Source organism: Lobosporangium transversale (genome assembly GCF_002105155.1).
Source record: "Lobosporangium transversale strain NRRL 3116 chromosome Unknown BCR41scaffold_25, whole genome shotgun sequence".
Taxonomy (NCBI): domain Eukaryota; kingdom Fungi; phylum Mortierellomycota; class Mortierellomycetes; order Mortierellales; family Mortierellaceae; genus Lobosporangium; species Lobosporangium transversale.
The window spans coordinates 444,446-464,972 of NW_019029003.1; the positions used below are offsets into that span (position 1 = coordinate 444,446).

A 20,527-nucleotide genomic window follows, 5' to 3' on the forward strand; every position below is an offset into this window, starting at 1 on the left:
GAGGCAAGTCTGGCTGCCAAGATGCACGAGATGGAACAGGCGTTTGAGGAGGAGAAGAGGCGTATAAAGCAGCAGACGCATGATGAGCTGACACACCAGTACGAACAAGACTCTGTACAGAAAGAACAGCAGCTCGAGTCCATCCATCAGCAGGAATTGGAGACAGTGAAGCAAGAGTTAACAATCATCTTTGAGCAGCAGCTCCAAGAATTCAGAGATCAACATGACTCTGCTCTCGAAGAATCTAACATGTTGATGAAACAACAACAAAGATTGATCCAGGAACAACTTGAGAGGCTGCAGCAACAACTCGAGAAAGAAAGATCGGAGAAGGAAGCTGCAATTAACCAATCGAGAACCAAGTTTGGACAAGATCTGCAAGAAGTTGAGCGGTCAAAGATGAGCCTCGAACGTAAATTAAACATGACAAGGGAAGATCTAGAGGAGCTGAATAAGATCAGAGACGAGCTTGAGGACGATCGTGAAAAGTTGCGTATGGAGGTGGAACGATTGAAGAACGTGGCCAGCCGCTCGAGTAGAGGGGGTCAATCACCGTCTGGAGGAGGAGCATGGGAGACAGAGCGCCGGAGTTTGCAAGAGCGGATACACAAGTTGGAGGGTGAGATGCAGATCATACTTGAGAAGAATATGCATTTGACCATCGAGCTCAGTATGCGTTGAGAGTCATAATGAAGACTCTATTCTTCCTCTTTCTGTTCCCGCATGTGTAGCATGGAGTAAAAAAAAAAAAAAAAAAAAAAAACACACACAGACACACCAACTAAATAAGATGTATTTGATGTATTTGTGAATGTTGAAAATGTCCAAACAAACAGGTGTTTGTATGTAAAAATGTCCTTGTTTAGTATATTTATATAATATACCTTTGACAGAGTACCTGATTCACATCTTCTCCACGTGAAGATGGATGGACAGGGATCCATGTGAGTAATACATTACAGCAGTGAGACAGGATCTTGAATATGTCCTTTTCTCCACATTCGATATTTGCTCTTCTTTCTCTTTTTCTTTTCTATCTGCTTGTTTGCTTGCAGCTGAATCAACTTCTTATTGTTCATCGTTCATTACTCATTCTCATCTTCCATTCCTTCACATTCTCACTTTACTTTACTTTCTCATTCTTTTTTTTTTTTTTTTTTTTTTTTTTTTTCTCTCTTATCCCTTGAATTCAGTTGAATTTGCAGATCATATTACATTTCTCATGTTGGGACATATTGCTGGTAGACCCTCGCCCTCGTGGGACAAGATCCAAGCGGTCGTCGTGCTCTTCATGAGGTTAGTACCCTTTTAGTGTCATATCTGTCAATCCTCATTTGTATGGCGAACGTTTTTGTCTGATCTAATTACTATTCTTTCTCTCTCGACATTATACTCTTTATCGCACGTACCTATTCCTAATGCAATAGCTACATCGCTTTAAGGAAATGCCCTCCAAATGGCCCACGCCTATTCCAACGGTTGCACCATCTACTTAAAAGGTTCACGCCCTGGCAGATCCTCATTGGGGCCCTGACCACTGTCTATGCCACTCATCACGCAGATATTCTTCTCGGGTTGACACCTGCAGAGCCCGAAAAAAAGATGGTACACAAACACTCTAGCTGTATTACAAATATTCCTAAAAAAAAAGTAAGACCGAAAGGGAATTTTATTTACAGGAACGAATTTCGATCTGTGCCCTCTTTTTTTTATTATTATTATTCTGAATAATATAGTTCTCGCGTCGATACACTCGTGGATACACACGTGGGTTATGGATCTTTTCAGCTCTTGATGCCGGGTTTTTCATGGCACAGAACATCCGTCCTAAAATCCTTCGGGATACTATGTCGGCTATCTTTTCTGTTTATTACCTGTTCTTCCCCAAGCGTGCACTTGAAAAGAATAATTTAATGATCAGAACCATCACGGCCAAACATATGCGTCTCTCTTGGGAAAAAATGCTACATCCTCTTATTCGTCTCATGACATGGGTGAATGCACCTCGATTGGGTATTAGCAAAACCATCACAGTCAAGCTCTCGAAGGATGCAGGATACCATCAGGATGCACTCGTTACATTGACCTTGTTCTTCAGAGGCACTGAAGAAGAGCTCAAGACCCAGGAAGCCTTTATTTATAACATCCCAGGTGGAGGGTATGTTATTTCAAAAAAATTCATTTATCTAGTTTATTAATCTTGAAATGGAGAGGAGACCTTGATTTTTTTTTTTTTTTTTTTTTTTTACTTGCTATGAATGCACTCTAATAGCTATGTAGCCATGAACCCTCGTTGTCATGCCGATTACCTCATGGCTTGGGCAGGACAAACCGGAATACCAATTATCAGTATTGAATATAAGAAAGCCCCTGAATATCCCTTCCCTCAAGGCGTTTACGAATGCTTTGACGTATATAAATTGCTTACTGCCACCAACGGCACTTGTATTGGCCTTAATGGATCTGGTATCCCACGTATCGTCCTATCAGGAGACTCTGCGTAAGTAATATATGTCTGCCGGTCGGTTTCACCTCTTTAAGTTGATAAAGTCCTTCATTCAACACACATTCAATCACATCCTAATAGAAAAATATATTTTTCGTCCTCTAGAGGTGGAACATTTGTCGCATCGGTGATGAATATGATTATTGAGCACACTCCAGCGTTGCCTCGACCTGTTGGTTTGCTGATGATATATCCATGCATGCTGGTTGGGTTAGATTTTTGGATTAGCAATAATGATTTGGCTGTCGTGGAAGAGGAGATTGCACGTGGACCTATTCCTTCTGACCATTTGACGTCCAGACCAGGCCGTGGCGATGGCATGACTTTGAACAGCAAGGCAGCATTCATGGATGATCAGATCCTTGGCTCTACATTCGTAAGTTTGGCTGGGTTATTGAGCCATTAGGTTAAAATGATGTTGTCACTTTGGTATTCGTTATACAGGCTGTCTCGATAGTTCTTCTGATTTTTTTTCTTTCTTTCTTTCAGCTTCGAGCGCTAATGGTCATGTATATTGGAGGAGATCCTACACTTGACCATAAATCAAACTACTTTCTTTCGCCTATTCATACACCTGACCATATCTTGGCGCAGTATCCACGAACATATATTCTTTGTGGCGAGAAAGACCCATTGGTAGACGACTCCATCATTTTCATGGCAAAACTGCGTCGTGCTAAGCGTGGTGCCGCAGTTGATCTACAGAGTGATACCTTGCGTATTGTCAGCGGCATCTCGCATGCATTTTTGCAGATGACCGGCATTGTTCCAGAGATGAGAGATTTAGTCAGAGTACTTGGAGAAGAGTTATTAGATATGGTCAAGACCCCAGTGGTTCCTCAAAAACAAGCGTGGGGAGAGGCTAGTATAGCATCTTTGTCAGAGGAAGAAAGTATAGGAAGCTCAGGCTTGGTGCAAGTCAAGACCCCTCCAAAACCCATTCCAAATCCAAGAAATATCAATCCTTTTGTTGCCGAGTGGGAGCAAAGGAATACTAGGGATGCTGTAACTATTTTTGAACATCGCCGTGTGGCCTACTTGGATCAGCTAGGCATCGACACACACGAGGATTAGTTTTTTTTTTTTTTTTTTTGCTTTCTTTAGATCTACATACAATGGCTAATAATATGCTATGATACATCGACGACGCGCAATATCCCATCTATTTCTTTTTGGACATAAAGTCGTAGAATGCTTCCTGACTGACTTCAACACCCCCAATGGCTTTCATGCGTTTCTTGCCCTCTTTCTATAATGATAGAATATATAGCAATATAAATACAGTCAGATTTCTCTCTCTCTTTTTTTTTTTTTTTTTTTTTTTTAAGCGATGTAGTAAAGTACCTGTTTGTTCAAGAGCTTCATCTTGCGAGAGACGTCCCCTCCATAACATTTGGCGGTAACGTTCTTGCGTAGTGCACTTAGGCCCTCTCGAGCAATGATCTTATTTCCAACGGAGGCTTGGATAACAATCTCAAAAAGCTGCCGTGACAATAACCCTTTCAGTCGTTTGACCCAATCGCGTCCAACGACTTCCGCTTGCGAGCGGTGAAGTATGATCGACAACGCATCAACAGGTTTGGAGTTGAGCACAATGTTCATCTTTTTTTTTTTTTTTTTTTTTTTTTTTGAAAGGTAATGTCAATATACTTCAAGAAATATAATGCAGGAGCCATTTCCACGAACACACAAACTTATATATCTTTACCTTGACAAGGTCGGCGTCATCGTATCCATCTTCTTCATAGTCGAATGATGCGAAGCCACTAGATCGGCCCTTGAGCTCGTCGTGAAAATCTGTAACAACTTCAGCTAATGGTAACCTGTACTTTAAAAGAACTCTACTTTCATCCAAATAAGTGTGTTCCAATTGGACTCCTCTTCTGGACTAGGGTAGTAGGAGAAGAGGAGAAGAAAGTACAAAGGTCAGCCGGAGTATCGAGTAAATGAAAGATAAAGACACTCAGAAGACCTTACTAGTAAATTAAAATAGAAAAAGAAGAAAGGTTTACCCCACATAGGACCATGATGTCTCCTAGATACTCTTGTGGGAAAATAATAGTGGACCTAACCATAGGTTCTTGCACAGTCTTCACTCTGGCGTTGATTTCATCCATATCGGGAAACTCTGTCGGATTACGAATGAGCTTGCTTGTGCCATCTCGATACTCAATCTTGTATGGTACTGTGGGAGCAGTGATGATGATGTTGGCATCATACTCCTAAAAAAGGAGAGGGAGCATAGAACCCATTCTTCCGTTAGAAACCGTCTGATAGAATACAGACAAAGAGGAAAGGAGCGTGATAGCTTTCCAATGTTAATATACCTGTTCTAAGCGCTGTCGAAACACATCCATGTGGAGGGTTCCAAGGAATCCTAGTCTCCAACCTTGGCCCAGAGCTGTACTTGTTTCTTTTTGGACCGCGACAGACGAGTCATTGAGCGTCAGTTTAGCAATGCTATGATCAAGTTTCTCAAAATCAGCCGTATCTATTGGAAAAATGCCTGCCCAAACCATTGGCTTGGCTGGGATAAAGCCAGGCATTGGTAAGCCAATGTGCTTATGATCAAAGAACGTGTCCCCTACATGAGATTCGCTCAATGTCTTCATGTTTAGCACAAAGTAGCCAACCTGGCCAGCTTGTCTATAATAAACAAGAATGGTAATGGTAATAATAGTTTACTTTAGCAACATTTACGAGCTTGAAAATTAAAAAAAAGACCAGTAACCTTTGGTATGTTTGCATTACACGACAGAAGAATGAAATGAAATTTACAGAGAGCTTGTTGGTGTCTGTTCTGGGTACATGATACCGGTTTCTGAGACTTCGTATCGTCTCTCCGAATGTGCCGACACTATCTTATCGCCTATCGACAGCCGAGCAAGAAATGCATTAATAGCCAGTATATAAATACGAACTATTCATTTTTAGCAGACATACGAAAATAACACCAGGGCTTTTTTTTTTTTTTTTTTTTTCCTCACCCTTTTTAACAGTTCCATCAATTACTGCCATCAAACAGATGACACCGACGTATGTATCGTGCCAAGAGTCGAAAAGAAGCGCTTTGAAAGGCTTGTTGATATCTCCTGATGGTCTTGAAAGCAAAATAAAAATAAAATAAAATGAAAAAACAAACAAAAAGAGAAATGAGTACATCATCCATCCAATGTCATATTTGACATCCAAAAAAACATATGAAAATGGAAAATGACATACGGTGGAACGTTTTCAATAATCGTAGGCAAAATTTGATCTACATTCATATTCGACTTTGCAGATATTTGAAGGCAATCGCTGGCAGGCATTTCGAAAGCCACTTCAATCTGTGCGGCCACACGATCCGGCTCTGCTGCTGGAAGATCAATCTTGAATATCAATTAACAGTAGAGATAGTAGAAGTTAAGAGTTAGGAGCGTTTTTTTTTTTTTTTCTTGATTGGACAAAAAACAGCATTGCAATAGAATGTTAATAAATACAATATGACTGAGATCTTTGACATACTTTGTTGATTACAGGGATAATCGTGATGTCTTGACCATATGCGAGGTAAAAATTGGCCACAGTTTGGGCTTGAATACCTTGCGCCGCATCCACGAGAAGGAGTGTGCCTTGACATGCAGCAAGGGAGCGTGACACCTCAAAGTTGAAGTCCATATGACCCTGATAGTGTATTGTAATATTAAGAGGGTTATTAGCCGACTCAATGGTATTAAAAAAAATGCTTTGCTTGATCCTCTTTTCCAGGATGTACGTACGGGTGTATCAATAAGATTCAAGAGATACTTCTTGCCTTTGTATTCGTAAAACATTGAGGCGCTCTATCCAAAGGTTGTAAAAAGAGAACAGATGAATGTCAATAATTAGGGCACCGTATTGTCGAGCCATTTCCTCTAATTTCCTTTTGGAATATAAAGCCTCCTTTAGGATGTAGGATGAAGTCAATACCTGTGCCTTGACAGTGATACCTCGTTCACGTTCAACCTTCAGCTTATCAAGCACCTGCTTATTATCTTTTCTTTTATTGATAGTGTGAGCCAGCTCTAATAGCCTATCGTGTTAGAGCAGGGATGTCAGAGCCTAAAGACGATACGATAGTGTTCCGACACAATGCTATAGTTCAACCTGATTAACTATACCTGTCAGCTAATGTGCTCTTGCCATGATCTATGCCATGAGATATGAGATACTATAAGTATCTGGAATGACAAATGCCTCACACCTTCTCTTTTTCATATTGCTATTATTGATTTGAAGTCTTTTCGGGGGGCATTTTCATATATAGTTGTGTTGCAGCATACCAACGTGGGCAATGATACTAAAGTTCCTAATCTGATCGACACTAAAGGACTCCAGCTCCACGGCTCCCGACGACGAGGGCTTCATCTAAATAATTATCAAAGATATCGCTTGTCAAGCTTCAGCCAAGAGATTGTATGCACGCAATTGGTTCAAATAAAGTACAAAGTAGGATCCCTACTCTATATCCCACTCCAGGTTCCAGTTTTTGTGAGCCTGCGACACTATCTGTTGATGACGAGAAAGTTTGTCTATGCCAAATACTTTTAGCCCCTTGAGTCCACCTGTGTAAGTTCCTCGATCCTGAAATAAATCCCGAACTGACATTCCGACAGACATGCTGTCTCCAAATGGTCAACATGCTGAGTGATCTCTTTCCGATCGCAACAATATACATGGCAAACAAGGGCTCTATTTTACTATTTAGCCGTTGGAGTCACGTGCTCAAGCCTTCATTCAGCCATCTTACAAAGAAATGTCATATCTTTATACATATCAAGTATTGAACACTGTTGACTCCTCTAAATGAAAATAATACTAATCAATCGAAAGTGTTTGAAAATGAAAATGAGACGACATGAAGAGCGGCGCAATTCTATATAGCTGTAAAAACACATTAAAAGTCTCCTATCTCCCGTACTTCAACCTTTCAGAGCGATTTAATGAAAGTATAAAATAATGATAGTCGATGTTCACGGACAAATGTTCCAAGAAAAAGGAAAAACAAATTAAAAGCGAGCTCATAAATGCTTTATGCATTGTCTAGAGAAAAATCCACCAATTTAGATGTCGATATCGCGCACGAAAACATGAAGATGATGTACAGTTGCTACGCTTCGCAACTCTATAGGGTTGACAAACCACATCCACTGCTTCCGTTTGCCAGGAGCAGGGGGCAATAGCTCTGGCGCGAGGCCACGTCTTGGTTCTTTTGGCTCCGTTTCTGTGGATGTAGATGGGTCATGGTACCAGCTATCTAATTGCTCCTCTAGAAACTTGTCCAAACGCTGTCTCTCTGACGGCAAGCTCATATCTCGGGTAGCCCACAGGACAAAGTATTGGATTGACTCTTGAACTGGGAAAGGGTAATGATTAATACGAAGAGTCAGTCGCGGTTCAATTGCTTTATACCTATCTTCTATAGTCCAATGATCTTCTACGTTGGGTACGTTCAATGCTTCAGCTGGGTCTTGCAGATCGGGCCATTTGAGGATGGTGAAGGCGATGTATTCGCCTACATTCTTATATTTCGTGCGATCAATCAGTCCCTGCCACTGCTCATACTCGTACTGTCCTTTGTCTGTCCTTCTGAGATCGCTTAATGAATTGGTATCTGTTACAAGAAAATCACATGTTAAATACATAAGGAAGATCAGTATCAAGGGAAGTAGTTGATTTACTCATTAAAGTATCTAAGAAATAGCAGAACACTTTTCAGCTTTTCTTACCCATGGCACGCTTGATTTGCTCCCAGCTGTATCCTCCCTCTGGGGGCGGGGGTCTATTTGTAAAGTCAACTGAATGAGGGTAATGTTCCTCATCGGCGTTTGACTCTCGCGTCATGATTTTTTCTTTTATTGATGGACAGCAACAACCCAGGGCAAACAATCTCATAAAATTATTTAGAGGACAGTCACTTAATGACATTTAAGGAAACTTTTATTTCTCTTTTCTTTTTCCATCATTCTCCTTTCCCTGATCTCGTTTGTACGCGAGAAATGAAGAACTTTAGCCAAAGATGATCCGCCTTTGATGGATTTGATATTAGTTTGACATGAATTGGAGATGCTAGCGAGTAAAAAAATCGGGTTATGATGACCTTCACCTGTGGTATAATGCACAATATCCGTTTTGTTGCCTCTTTCCTCTAGGACTGCCCTAACTTAACCCTGTTCAGCAAGGCCAATGGGATGTATAGATCATGTCCATAATACAGAAAAAGAGAATGTTCAGCATACGTGATTACACCATTATCCATGGGTATTCTTAACAGGTGCCTAGGTTTAGGACGATTTCATCCATGTCTCTAACCACATCTGTTAAAGAATCCTGAACCCAACATTATTTTTCCTTTCTTCAAACTTCATATTCAATTACAAAGACACGAACACAGTATTAATGTAGGATACAATCTGTATTTAGACGAGAAAGAAGGGGGGGAGGGGGGAATGCATAATAGTCACTCTAATCAGCAATCTTGCCATCAGGATTGCTTTTATAGAGAGGAAGGCCTGCTGGCTTAATTGAAATGGCTGCAGGCGCCTTAAGCTCTGCTACTTCGACTATCCCTCCAGATATTGTTGTTGTTGCTGCATTTGAGATCATGTCAGATTTAGTCGAGAGTGAGGAATTATTTGCTAATGCGAAGTTCTGCTGGGCCTGTTTCGTTTTGCTATAACTGTACAAAAGTCCTGCAATAAAACCGAAGAAGATGCCAAAGACGTTTCCAGATGTAGCTGGATCGCCTAAGAATAGGATCCCACTGGCTGCGACAGGCAGCTTATTAAGTGCGCCCACCATAGAATATGTGGTGGAGGATGTGCATCGGACACACCACGCACTACCATATGAAATGAGGAAAGATGAAAGACCTGAAAGTAAAATAGCGGACATGAGGGCTGATCGCACTTCTGGATTGCTATTCATTCAAGAAAAATGAGAAAAAAAGAATCGTTTTTAGAATCCCAACCATCATTTTTTTATATATATATGAAAAGCTCTGCACTTACAATGTTCTCTCGAATTCGCCTGATGTCCAGCCTTCGAGACAAAAACTGAGAAGCAGCATTATTGGCATGCTTAATAAATTGTTATAATACACCGTGTCAAAGTCTTTAAAATCAAAGTACTTAATTCTTTTGCGCATATAGAGCACATAGCCAGCAGACGAGAAACAGTTCAGTGCCATCCATGCATATCCCGCGTTTAACTCCATGAGATCTGAAGGATTCTGAGGCACAAACGAGCTTATGTCAGACCAGCCTGCAATGACTGAGGAAAGGACCTTTTTATATGAGGCACACCAAAATAGAAAATGAGAGACATTAATGAATGTTACACATATTTGTGATGTCTCCACAATTATTTGACATGACCTGCCAACTTACTATAAATACAAAACTCAACAGCATCAACGGAGTAACTTTGCTCCCGAACCAAAGAACCTCACCGTAGGCAATGAGGATAATTGTCAGGTTCTTGAACAAGGTATAAACTGTGATTCGGAGGTACTGGAGACTATTATCGACAAAATTATCGAATTATCGTCAAGACATGTCAGTGTGACAAAAATTCAAATCGAACCGATGCTTGACCATCTTAATCATCGTGATTTTATGTGATGAGCGTCCCGAGCGCGATAAGCAAAGTAATTAGCCTAATTACCTCTTACTACCTGTATAGATCATACACACAAGCCCAAAAGAGATAGGAAACCACTTTTTGGCCTCATTAGTATCAAACTTTCGATAGGTAATCAGGTCCAATCTCTTGAAGATCAAGAGCATAACCACAGCAGAAAACGCCTATCGATAATCAAAAACAGGTGATAGTTGCATATTCAGGTACAGATGTCAGGACATATCATCTTGCATAGCTACACGTATTTCAGAATCTCAAATATTAGGATTGTTGCCTTGCCTGAATTGCAAGCAGGAAAAAATTCATATTGAAGTTGAATTGAGAAAGGACAGTCTTGTTGGTAACTGTCATGATGATGCTGGACGAGCAATATGCTAAGATACTCAGCGTTGCCGAGTTGGCAATTATACTTTGGGGAGGTGTTCCTGTCATGGATGTCTATTTTTTTTTGGCCAAGCTGTAAATGTCTTTATTACAATCTTCACCACCGCAATTATATTGAGGGACAGCTATTGCAGAATATTAGGCGAGGATGCAACCAGCAATGAAAGATAGCGAGGGAGTATGTGTGTGTGTGTGTGTGTGTGAATGAGAATGCCGATGTACGAATGATGTGCTTCAAAGACTAGATTGCATAAGAATAATTGCTTTAATAGTGTTTGAGGACGACAATGGCGAGATGGATGAGAAAAGATGCAGGAAGGGATCAATAAAAAAGCCTTGCTTAATACGGTCGCCAATGATCATGTCCATTATTGCCGCCACTACGACGCTTTGTCTCTTTTACTCTCTGCTCTTCCCAACGAGCTATGAGATATTTCAAACAAGCATTTTGGTTGGCCCAGATTAGAATCAAGTATTCCCTCATCAGACAACACTTCAAGAATAATAAGAATAGCAAAATAGTAGGAATCCCTCACCTAATTGGCGCCGTCTGGATGCAGATCGTGCTTGATTTCTTAAGAGTTCCTCATCACTTTCACTCAAGCTATCACTGTCCGTACTGCTCTCAGTTTCACTTCCTGAGCTACCCTCGCTGCTATCACTAGTATTGTCACTCCTGCTGCCACTAACACTAGTTTCGGTACCTTCGTCATCTCCTCTCTCACTACTGCTGCTTTCTGTACGGCTGTCTTCGTCAGAGTTACTCCCACTACTGTCGTAGCCGCTAGTGCTACTGTAGTCGTTATATTCATTGTGATACATGTGCTTATCAGTTGGTGAACCCCTGTTTCTATATCGCATTCGCTTTCTAGGATGGCGTCTATTCAAGCCAGCCTTTTGCAATCGCGTCTTGCCATTACTCCTTGAATCCCTAACTGGACGATCATCTCGGCGCTTCCTAATCCCGATCGAGCACTCACTGTCCGATGATATGACAAACGACATCCGCGTCAACGAATTCCTTCGACGATTTCGGTGAAGAGCAATGATTTCGTCATTCTCAACGTCACTGATATGGTTATCTCGCATTATTGAACCTTGCCTTGGTCCTGCACTCACCGTCTCCATCTGTGAAGGAATAGTACGAATTCCATGATCTAGCAAGGTTACTTCAATGTCCAAGTCGCTTTCAAACATCGCCTCGGTACTTTTTTTCTCTTCGCCTTTGCCTTCTCCCTTTGGGTGATCAACCTCAGTGCTAGCTTTGAGATCTTCGGAAATAGGGCTGGTAACGGATGTAGGGCCGGCAACGGATGTAAGGTTGGTAACAAGTGTAGAATTGGTAATGGATGTAGAGCTGGTAATGGATGTAGAGCTGGTAATGGATGTAGGGTTGGCAATGGGTGTAAGATTGGTAACGGATGTAAGATTGGTAACGGGTATAGGGCTGGCAATGGGTGTAGGGCTGACAACAGGTGTAGGACTAGTAAGGGACCTAGGGGTTTGCATGAGCTGATCAGGCATAGCTGTTGTTTGCGGTAGAATTGCATTTCTAACATCGGATGAACTGGATAAACCTTCAAGATTTCAAAGTTAGTAACTTGACGCTCTCTGATGTAAGAGACAATGCTTTTCAAACATCTGTCATAGTGTTTAAGCATACTTGCTTGTGCAACATTTCTTGTCGACTTTCGTTTATTTGATGTCTTATTGACAACACTAGGCCTGAACATTCTAGACCTTGTATTGATCGTAGATCCCAAGATTGACGTGTCCTGTAATTGAAATGCTCCTGACTTCAGACTCCAATAAAGTTGCACATTAAGCGTTCGTCCCAAGTCTAAATTGATTCAAGAGGTTATTATAAGATATTCGAAGCACGATGAATGGCAATAAAGACGAAATCTTTAGTAATAACATAGCTATAAAGTACCAGAGGTTTTCTTCTTTCTTGATGGCCTTTGCACTAGATATTCTCTCAGACGGTTCTATAGAGGAAGTTGAGACAAAGCACGGTTAATAAAACAGCATTATGTAATCAATTCGTTAGGTCGGTTGAAGAGCATCACATTGATTTATTACTCCAGAGAATCACCTGCCTCATTGTCGTTCACTGACAGATCGTGCTTACTCAAATGCTGTATAATTTCGCCTACAAATTCATCAGAAGAGGCACACAAAGAATTGCATATAACTGCCAGGCACAGTGGGATTGGACATTGAAATTGATTTGGTTCTGACCAAGCAGAATGTCCAGTAGAAAACTTTCATATACACAAAAGAGAAGATGGATGTTAGTAAGTACATTACTGTAGTAAAAGATCAGATCTAGGTAGTTCCATACTTTTGATATAATAAGCCTCTCAAGCTCGCGTTTGAGACCATCGCTTGTTGGTAAAGAGTTAGAAAAGTGAAGTGGGCAGAAATCAGCTGTACAGGGAGCAGGCAAACGATCGTACACCTCTTGAGTGTGTTCCTAATCGTTATATCATAAATTATGAACAGTGAGGTTGGCTATTAGCACATAATTCCTCGTATTTGGGGGGACAAATAGACACGAAGTCTAGACATACGCATGAAGTGTCTGTATCTTCATATTCGTAGCCTTCTGGAATTTGAGCGATATTTGGTTGGAGTTGGACTGGTATGTTGGTCGAGACATGAGTAGGTTGTGTGCGGAAAAGCGCGAGTTGAGTCTTATAGGCTGGCTGAAGAAAACGAGCAGCATTTTGTTCCCGAGGCCCATTCCATGACTTGATGACTTCTTGCCATGTAGTTGGTTGAGATTTAGCCTTTTGTTCAGCCCACTGCCGGTAGAAACCAGTCTTTTTCAGCGTAGGGTCTGCAGAACATAAATCGATCAAACGCTCTCTGTATAAAGTTAGCATCTGACTGACAATTGATTGTGGTTGAGATAGAATGAGTGAGATCTACACAGAGGATATAGGGTTAATAACAGGTCAAGCCGAAATATTTTCCGTTACCAAATGCCTAAATCAATTACCTCAGGAAGTAAAGTAGATAAGTCGTCGGCAACACGCCTTTCAAAGACCGCATGGATGATCGCGTCTAATGGTTGCCATTAGGATTCATTAATGACATGGCATAGCTTTTAAAAAAATATTCGTTTTTAGAAGCTTCAATCATATTATTTGTCTTACCTAGATAAGCACATACATTTACTAGTGGTAAAAAATATGGTTTATATGTTTCATGGATACTCTTCAAGCGAACATTTATTTTAGTTTTTGGTTCATGAAATGTTGTTGCTAGAGATGTAACAAAACAGTAGCGAAAATTTTACCTGGATCTGATACCAACAGACATTTTGAGAAAGAACCCAAAAGACTGGCTTCATAACGTCCATTGGATTATACTCATGTGTCCACTCCACAATATTTTCAGCTTTGACATAGACTAACTCTGACTTCGAGGGTTCCAGGACTTCCTGACTGCTAATTCCTAACATCCACGTCCCAAGTATCCAGTTTCAATTGTAGATTTGTCCAAAGCAAATTATAGCACATGGGGTTAGATAATGTGTTGGTCCATAATAACATCGTATAGGCCAGTATTTCAAGTGAGTGTGCATTGCAAATTACCCTGGGATAGGATTGTCTCTTCAATAGGAACCCAACCTCTCACTTGGAAAGGCCCATTTGTTTTGAGCTTGTCAAGCTCTTGGGGAATTGTGCCGGTTGCATGGTCTAAAATCTGGACATTGTATAGCCTGCGATGTGGTAAATCATCCGAATTACTGATTCGTTTCTTGATAGGTTTGTAGACTATTGTATCTTTGACGGGTGTATCTTTGTCATCCTTGACAGGGTCACTAATGTTCAATCCTATTGATTCCCATTGCTCTGTTGAATCCATGTGCATGACCAGGTCTTGATGAAAGTTCGCCGCCAATCCAGTCTCTACCTTCCTGACCTGGCTGCTACTCATTAGTGCTCCCTGTTTGTACCAGGCTTCCCTGAAAGGAATATAAATAAAAAATAATATTTGGCCTGGGCCGCAAAAAGGATGTACACCATTGTATAGCCCGTTCCATTTGGTCGCGATCCCTTATATTTTTTGAATACTTTTAAATGTATTGGCAGCCAATTGACTCGCTTGTTATTGCAAGTGGTGTGACTGGTCATTAAAATTAATTTCAGTTTATTTTGTAGTCATAGGCGGGTCCGCCTCACCTAGAAACTACCGAGTATAAAAGCCAAAGAAACTTCCTTCTTAATAAAGTCTTCAGTTTTCCCCATATGTCTTATTCTTCACCTGCAGTTCATCTTGCCATTTATCTTTTTCCCCTTTTCACAACAAGCATTTGTCTTCCGGTAACTCAGTTTGTGAGCTCACCTATAAAGCTCCCATCTTTTGACATTCTATGGTGCTGTTTGTAGTCAAGGTTATTTGACTCTATTTTCTCTTGTTAATCTTGTTGACACCCTTTGTCCTGCCTTTTCCTGATTGTGTCTATCTTTCTGTCCCTTAAGCAAAGATATTTTTTACAACAATGCCACCAAACCAATTTATTATGATTAAGATATGTGGGGTCTATATGTTGTCTAAATAGTCCTCCCCATAAAAAAACACCATCTAGACCAAGCATAGAAATAAAGAGATTAGTCAAGAAAGCACTGTCAAGCTAATACTTGCAACTTTTTCAAGACGAAGGCCTTTCCCGACCTAGTCATGTTTGTAGTAGCTCATGAAAAATTTTAGACAGACAAATAGTAACAAGGGAGCAGAAGTGAGAATAGGATGTGGGTTCACACATCACATCCATGGGGCATTTATCCAAATTTGTATCAAAATAAAACTGCAAGTTTGTCTCGGGCACCACACCATGGGCCATAGAGCTGTTAGTATGTCTGTATTATAAATTTTCATGTAGCACGTGTACTGTGAAATATGCAACTGATCATATCCTATTGTTGTTGCCGGCTTGGTGTCTTTCCTCCCAACCTATCAGTGAGCATTGGTGCAACGCATATAAGGCACACAGGCTGTTGACGAGCCTACTTCTCACCTTCACCGTTTGACGCAGGTCAGGGTTGTGACGGTCTAGCGAAGAAAACGTAAGGGCATTAACAATACCAGGATCGCATTAGACGGTAGTTGTGGTATTTGCAAATGAGCATCGCCCTGGCTCATGGAATATGAGTCCAACGTTTTCAAGAAGTTTGGGGCCCCTCTTCCAGCTTATGTTTGCGTAGTCTTCATCTATCAGGCCTTCACCGGCTGCCTTTAAAACACGCCGTGTTAAGGAATCCTTGAGAAAGTTTCAATTCCTGGCTGAGATCTTCTTCATCTACGTCAGACTGCTGCTGTCTCTTCGTCTGGACTGTGTCATAGGCAAGTGGATTCAGAACAAGGCCATTGGCAATATCGTTCCTTTGAGTTTGAACCGAGTTATACCTTTGTCTTGTGCCTGTAGGGGTACCTTGTCTTGATAGCCATGAAACATGCGATCTCCTTCAATGTCACAAAGAGAGCCTGTATCTAGACCTCTTTTGTTCCCTGTACACATTCAAACACTGCAGCCTTGGAAGGATTGTCGAGAGGATGTCAGTTAGGACGTGTTCAGACAGATACACATACCGAGGGGGGACGTAAGGAAGTCTGTTTTTTTTTATTTCTTGTTGATTATCATGGCGAAGGCTTGATTTGGTAAATGTTGATGATTGGAGAAGAGCTGTAAACAATACTCGAAATCCAAAAAGTTAAAACTTGTCGCTGAGAAACTTATTGTTTCGAGTTGTTCCAAATTCATCAGCCTTTTGTTTCGTTCTCTTTCATACACCTATAAATACGTCCTGCCTCCTTCTCTTTTTCCCTCTCTCTCTCTCTCTCATTTTACAACGACATTGCTTTCGCGCTCTCACCCGTACTCTTACACCCTCATCCCCTCACAGATCATAACTTTTTGCTTTCTTAAAGGTAAACTATCTCTACTCTAACAACTTCAGCTTCAATCTTTAGCCGCTTAAACCAACATTGCTTGCACTGTTTTACACTATACTTTCTCTAGATGGGTATTAAAGGACTCTATTCATACCTTTCAAGGAGAGACCTGCCACCAAAGGAGATTGATGTACATGAGCTTGCTGCTGAACCCCATTCATCTTTTGAGCTGGATCTGCTTGGCACTTTCCACAGCGATATACATAATATCATCCTAAGGAGATTCAGCTGGCAGAGTTCTTTCACTGCCTGCGGCCATGCTATGGCTAGTATCATTCGAAAGATCTTTGGTCCTCTTGCCACAGTGACGATACACATTGATGGGCCTCGCTGCGAAGAAAAAACGCGTGCCTATAGGGACCGAGATGCTAAGCGTACAGCAGCGGATGCAAAACTCGATACGCTCATAGCCAACATGGAAACCAAGTCCAATGAAGGCAAATGGGAATCTCGAAGCCATATGATTGCCATTAAAAAGAATCTTCGACAGCTCTTCACATTCAGTCATAACGAGAAGAGGGAGCTCGCGGCGCCATTCGGTCGATACAATAACTTTGTGATTTGCCATTGTAGAAATGAGGCTGATGTGTGTATTGCCGCCAAATGTACACCAACCAGTATCGCTGTGTCTGGGGACTCTGACCTTCTCATCTATCCTTCTATAAAAAGAGTTCTTCGTCCAATCCCTCGTCGCCATCACATGTTTGCACTCTATGAGAAACAAGAGGTCCTGCAAGCCCTTGGGTTTTCAAGGAACAGTCAACTCCTGGTCTATGGCATTATATCCGATAACGATTACACCCCAAATATCCCAACCTTTGGTCTTGCTACAAATGCTGAGATTATCTCCGCGCTCACTGACACTGATGCCGAAAAGTTGACGGTATCATATGTTCGTGAGGTCCATGCCCGTAGCCGTCGAACTCCTGCAGAAGGCCAGTTTGACCATTCAATTAATGTTTTCTTTGGTAGAATCCAAACCCAGGCTTCACAGCAACCAACCGCTGAAAGATTCCTTCATTACCATGATAGAATGAGGACTGCGATATCTGCTAGGTACCAGAATAAAAATAATCAACCTCAACCCAGGTAAGCTCCTTCAAATGAACATTTTCCAAAGCATATACAAAAAAAAAAAAAAAAAAAAAAAAAAAGTCATCTAACCCTTGACATTGTTGTTCCTAATTAGATTCTATATCCCTAAACGCGCAAAGCCGGATGCTATCGGCCTGTTTTCCCTACCCAGAAAAAGGAACTTTCCCATAAGAAATATGACCTGACCAACTGCAAACAACACGACCGTCCCGTCAGCTCCAGCCATCAAAGAAAGTCCCCCAAAAAAAAGGAAAAGGGAAAAAAAGAGGATGAGAAAGAAGAGGAGGTTAAGGAGGAAAAGAAGAAAAAAAAGAATAACAAAGGGAAGGCCAAGTATATCAGAAAGACTGATAAGACCAGGAAAGTGAAGGAGGCTACTGCCGAGGACCGACGGTTGAAGAGGGCCCACCCCACTGTTGCATTAACTCTGGGCACGTTAAAGACATGTGTAGTTGCCAAGCTGGACTCTACTTCCGATCCCAATCTCAATCCCGAGCAACTTGCTGCAACAATTCAAGGGCTCATTCAATCATTTATTAAAATGTTGAATGAGGCACGGATTCGAGCTTTCTGGGCCTGCGCCTTGTGGATCGATAACCTGCTTACCACTGGGCCATCCAATCCAGCTGATCTCCCACAACTCCTAGATGAAGTTCTTGATAGCAGGGACTTTATTTACGGCCTTGCTGCGTTGTTGTATCACGGAGTGATGAGTCCATTATCTAGGTATAGCAGGGAAGTGAAGAAAAAAGGCGAAGGGAACGTAGCCAAGCCGTCCCAGCTCAAAGCATACGAAAACTTCTATGCAAAGACAGGGCTTGGTCCTTTAAACCAGATCTATCCCGATTTGGTGATCAGCAGGTCGTCTCGGATGGTCATGGTCCCTGTTCAAGCAGCGCTAAGGTCTCACTATCGGAATGCGCAGGTAAATATAATATTATAATATTTTGAGGTTATCTTATAATATGTTTATAGAAATGTTCCTAATCATTTCTTCAATATAATGTCTAGTTTGACATAGATATTCCAGACGATGGAAGAAGTTCCATCCAATTCTTTTTTGAGCAAAATGCAACTGCCAAAAAATATCTGGATTTCCCTACGTCTGCTTTCTCGCCTCGGTCTCTTTGCCTAACGGAAGCCTGTCTCCTGGATATATTATGGTCTAACCCAACAGTTCGAGAGGAAATAGCCCAATTGTTGGAACTAAACATGAGTACCAAGGGGGCTGCAGAGGACAAGATCCTTAACCACAAGGGGATATTGTTGCAGGAGCTGTTTTCCTTGAAAGGATACAAGGACGTTGGACTGCAATCTGATGATGGCCCTAGAAGGAAACTACGGACATCGTTCTTTACAAACGGCCTTACCCTAACACTTCTTGCCTATGACACATCGAAGCAAAAAAGAGGTAGAGGTTCGCAAGCTGCCCAACCTTCGGATACTCAAAGATCTCAAGCAGTCCAGGCTTCTTCAAGTGCTCAGCAGGGATCCTCGTCTTCAGGCCATGGTGCAGGTGATGGTGGTGATGATGGAGACGACGACGGAAATGAAGATGACGATATCTTGCTGGGCATCAGCGATATTGACTTGCTGGAAGTTGATGAACCATTCTTAGATGGCGAAGAGGAAGAAGAAGCAGCTGAAGAAGGTACATCGAGCACAAATCAGCTGTTCCCGGTGAGTCCCAGTCCCCGGCGTGAGATCAACTGGAAGCAGAGATCCCGTCTCCTCGAGAATGTAGAAGTTAAATATGACACCCAGGCAGCATGCCCTCCCCCCGAAAGTACCATTATCATCGGGATCGATCCAGGCGAGAGGTACTCGATGACAATTGCAAAGTTGGATCCAAGGAAACCTAACGAACGTGAGATCCTCCGGATTTCTAGAGCGTACCTTTACAAACCATCCAAGAAGTTTCAGGGCGAGCTAGAGAGGCGAAAGCTTAGAAGAGGAATTACAGAGATTGAAAGCAATATTCCGTCATTCTCAAGGCCTACTTTAACACAGTATTTCGCTTATATGAGCTTGCCGCTAAATCAAGCTCAATCAAGTACTGGAGGTAGTTTCTCTGGTAGTGGGGTTGGGGCCAGTAGTAGCAGTGGATCTGGGACCAGTGACGACAATAGGGAGACTATATATAGGGCGCTTGTCGATTTCTATAATGACGGGTGGTTTGTTCGGAATAGCTGGGATATTAGAAAAGCACAGAACGGATGCGTTGATTATGTGATCAAGGCAATTCTGAAGCTTGCGGGCGGAAGCAATGGAAGAAGAAGAGATGCCAATACGAATGCGGTGATCTGTATTGGACTAGGATCATTCAAGACAAACCGAGGACAAGTATCGAAGCATGGGATATTGATGAAGAAGCTTGTTGAAAAGGTAAAAAAAAAAAAAAAAAAAAAAATTCCCTTGATCAATGACATTTAATTTTTGAGTCTTTTTTTAACGAGTATTAAATCTGGCTCGAACAGGCAAAATCTCTAGACTACCCCATTGTAGGTTGTCATGAATACTACACATCTGCCAAGTGTCCACGGCCTCACTGTGACAGTATATTGGAGAATGTTCCTTTTCGATCCAAGTACTGTCGAAATTGTAAAGCATACATTGATCGAGATGCTGTTGGTGCTGAGAACATCGCAAGGGTCTGTGAGTCGCAGATAAGAGAGCAAAAACGACCTGCAAAATATATGCCGCCGGACGGAGGAACTCAAGGCCAAGCTTCTAGCGGTAGTGGCGGCGGTGGAGGTAGTGGTGGCAGTGGTGGTGGTAGTAGCAGATCCACAAAAAGGAAATTTTCAGATGAAGGAGGAGGAGGAGTAGAGGGATCAAGACCACCGAAAGGGCTTTTGTTGAGTCCAGGGGTAGGAGGTAGTGGTAGTGGTAGTGGTAGTGGCAGAACCACAAAAA

General features: G+C 41.7%; 8 protein-coding genes across 8 annotated transcripts; 4 read left to right on the forward strand and 4 right to left on the reverse strand.

Annotated features, from left to right (window-relative positions):
* Window positions 1–1,222: 1,222 nt before the first annotated feature.
* BCR41DRAFT_338124 (Alpha/Beta hydrolase protein) lies at window positions 1,223–3,580 on the forward strand (the record flags this gene model as incomplete). Its single annotated transcript, XM_022022101.1, has 6 exons — window positions 1,223–1,296; window positions 1,428–1,605; window positions 1,737–2,158; window positions 2,273–2,500; window positions 2,612–2,882; window positions 2,996–3,580. The coding sequence occupies 6 exons, from the start codon at window positions 1,223–1,225 to the stop codon at window positions 3,578–3,580; spliced, it is 1,758 nt and encodes a 585-aa protein (XP_021880186.1).
* Window positions 3,581–3,668: 88 nt separating this feature from the next.
* Window positions 3,669–6,895, reverse strand: BCR41DRAFT_378140 (GTP-binding protein lepa; the record flags this gene model as incomplete). Its single annotated transcript, XM_022027140.1, has 13 exons — window positions 3,669–3,755; window positions 3,851–4,108; window positions 4,215–4,394; window positions 4,519–4,728; window positions 4,834–5,152; window positions 5,285–5,375; window positions 5,494–5,606; window positions 5,729–5,877; window positions 6,014–6,172; window positions 6,268–6,330; window positions 6,458–6,560; window positions 6,649–6,676; window positions 6,811–6,895. 13 exons carry the CDS (start codon window positions 6,893–6,895, stop codon window positions 3,669–3,671), a joined length of 1,845 nt encoding a protein of 614 aa, XP_021880187.1.
* Window positions 6,896–7,450: 555 nt separating this feature from the next.
* Window positions 7,451–8,384, reverse strand: BCR41DRAFT_387484 (hypothetical protein). Its single transcript, XM_022027900.1, has 2 exons — window positions 8,257–8,384; window positions 7,451–8,141 (listed from the first exon to the last, which is right to left on the reverse strand). The coding sequence occupies exons 1-2, from the start codon at window positions 8,369–8,371 to the stop codon at window positions 7,591–7,593; spliced, it is 666 nt and encodes a 221-aa protein (XP_021880188.1). The 5' UTR covers window positions 8,372–8,384; the 3' UTR covers window positions 7,451–7,590.
* Window positions 8,385–8,992: 608 nt separating this feature from the next.
* On the reverse strand, window positions 8,993–10,600 carry BCR41DRAFT_378141 (UDP-galactose transporter; the record flags this gene model as incomplete). Its single annotated transcript, XM_022027141.1, has 6 exons — window positions 8,993–9,096; window positions 9,208–9,446; window positions 9,538–9,812; window positions 9,916–10,045; window positions 10,193–10,332; window positions 10,448–10,600. The coding sequence occupies 6 exons, from the start codon at window positions 10,598–10,600 to the stop codon at window positions 8,993–8,995; spliced, it is 1,041 nt and encodes a 346-aa protein (XP_021880189.1).
* Window positions 10,601–10,825: 225 nt separating this feature from the next.
* BCR41DRAFT_387486 (hypothetical protein) lies at window positions 10,826–14,581 on the reverse strand. Its single transcript, XM_022027901.1, has 10 exons — window positions 14,155–14,581; window positions 13,857–14,014; window positions 13,714–13,774; window positions 13,557–13,621; window positions 13,126–13,482; window positions 12,897–13,028; window positions 12,652–12,816; window positions 12,486–12,540; window positions 12,216–12,392; window positions 10,826–12,129 (listed from the first exon to the last, which is right to left on the reverse strand). The coding sequence occupies exons 1-10, from the start codon at window positions 14,498–14,500 to the stop codon at window positions 11,048–11,050; spliced, it is 2,598 nt and encodes an 865-aa protein (XP_021880190.1). The 5' UTR covers window positions 14,501–14,581; the 3' UTR covers window positions 10,826–11,047.
* Window positions 14,582–14,726: 145 nt separating this feature from the next.
* On the forward strand, window positions 14,727–15,315 carry BCR41DRAFT_356302 (hypothetical protein). Its single transcript, XM_022024626.1, has 2 exons — window positions 14,727–14,894; window positions 14,917–15,315. Exons 1-2 carry the CDS (start codon window positions 14,812–14,814, stop codon window positions 15,017–15,019), a joined length of 186 nt encoding a protein of 61 aa, XP_021880191.1. The 5' UTR covers window positions 14,727–14,811; the 3' UTR covers window positions 15,020–15,315.
* An 890-nt stretch (window positions 15,316–16,205) lies between these two features.
* Window positions 16,206–17,650, forward strand: BCR41DRAFT_356303 (hypothetical protein). The gene has a single exon (XM_022024627.1). It carries the CDS (start codon window positions 16,584–16,586, stop codon window positions 17,607–17,609), a length of 1,026 nt encoding a protein of 341 aa, XP_021880192.1. The 5' UTR covers window positions 16,206–16,583; the 3' UTR covers window positions 17,610–17,650.
* Window positions 17,651–17,879: 229 nt separating this feature from the next.
* On the forward strand, window positions 17,880–18,554 carry BCR41DRAFT_356309 (hypothetical protein; the record flags this gene model as incomplete). The annotated part of the gene is made up of 1 exon (XM_022024628.1): window positions 17,880–18,554. A coding segment is annotated over one exon (675 nt), but the record flags the coding sequence as incomplete, so codon positions are not given.
* Between the last annotated feature and the right edge of the window lie 1,973 nt (window positions 18,555–20,527).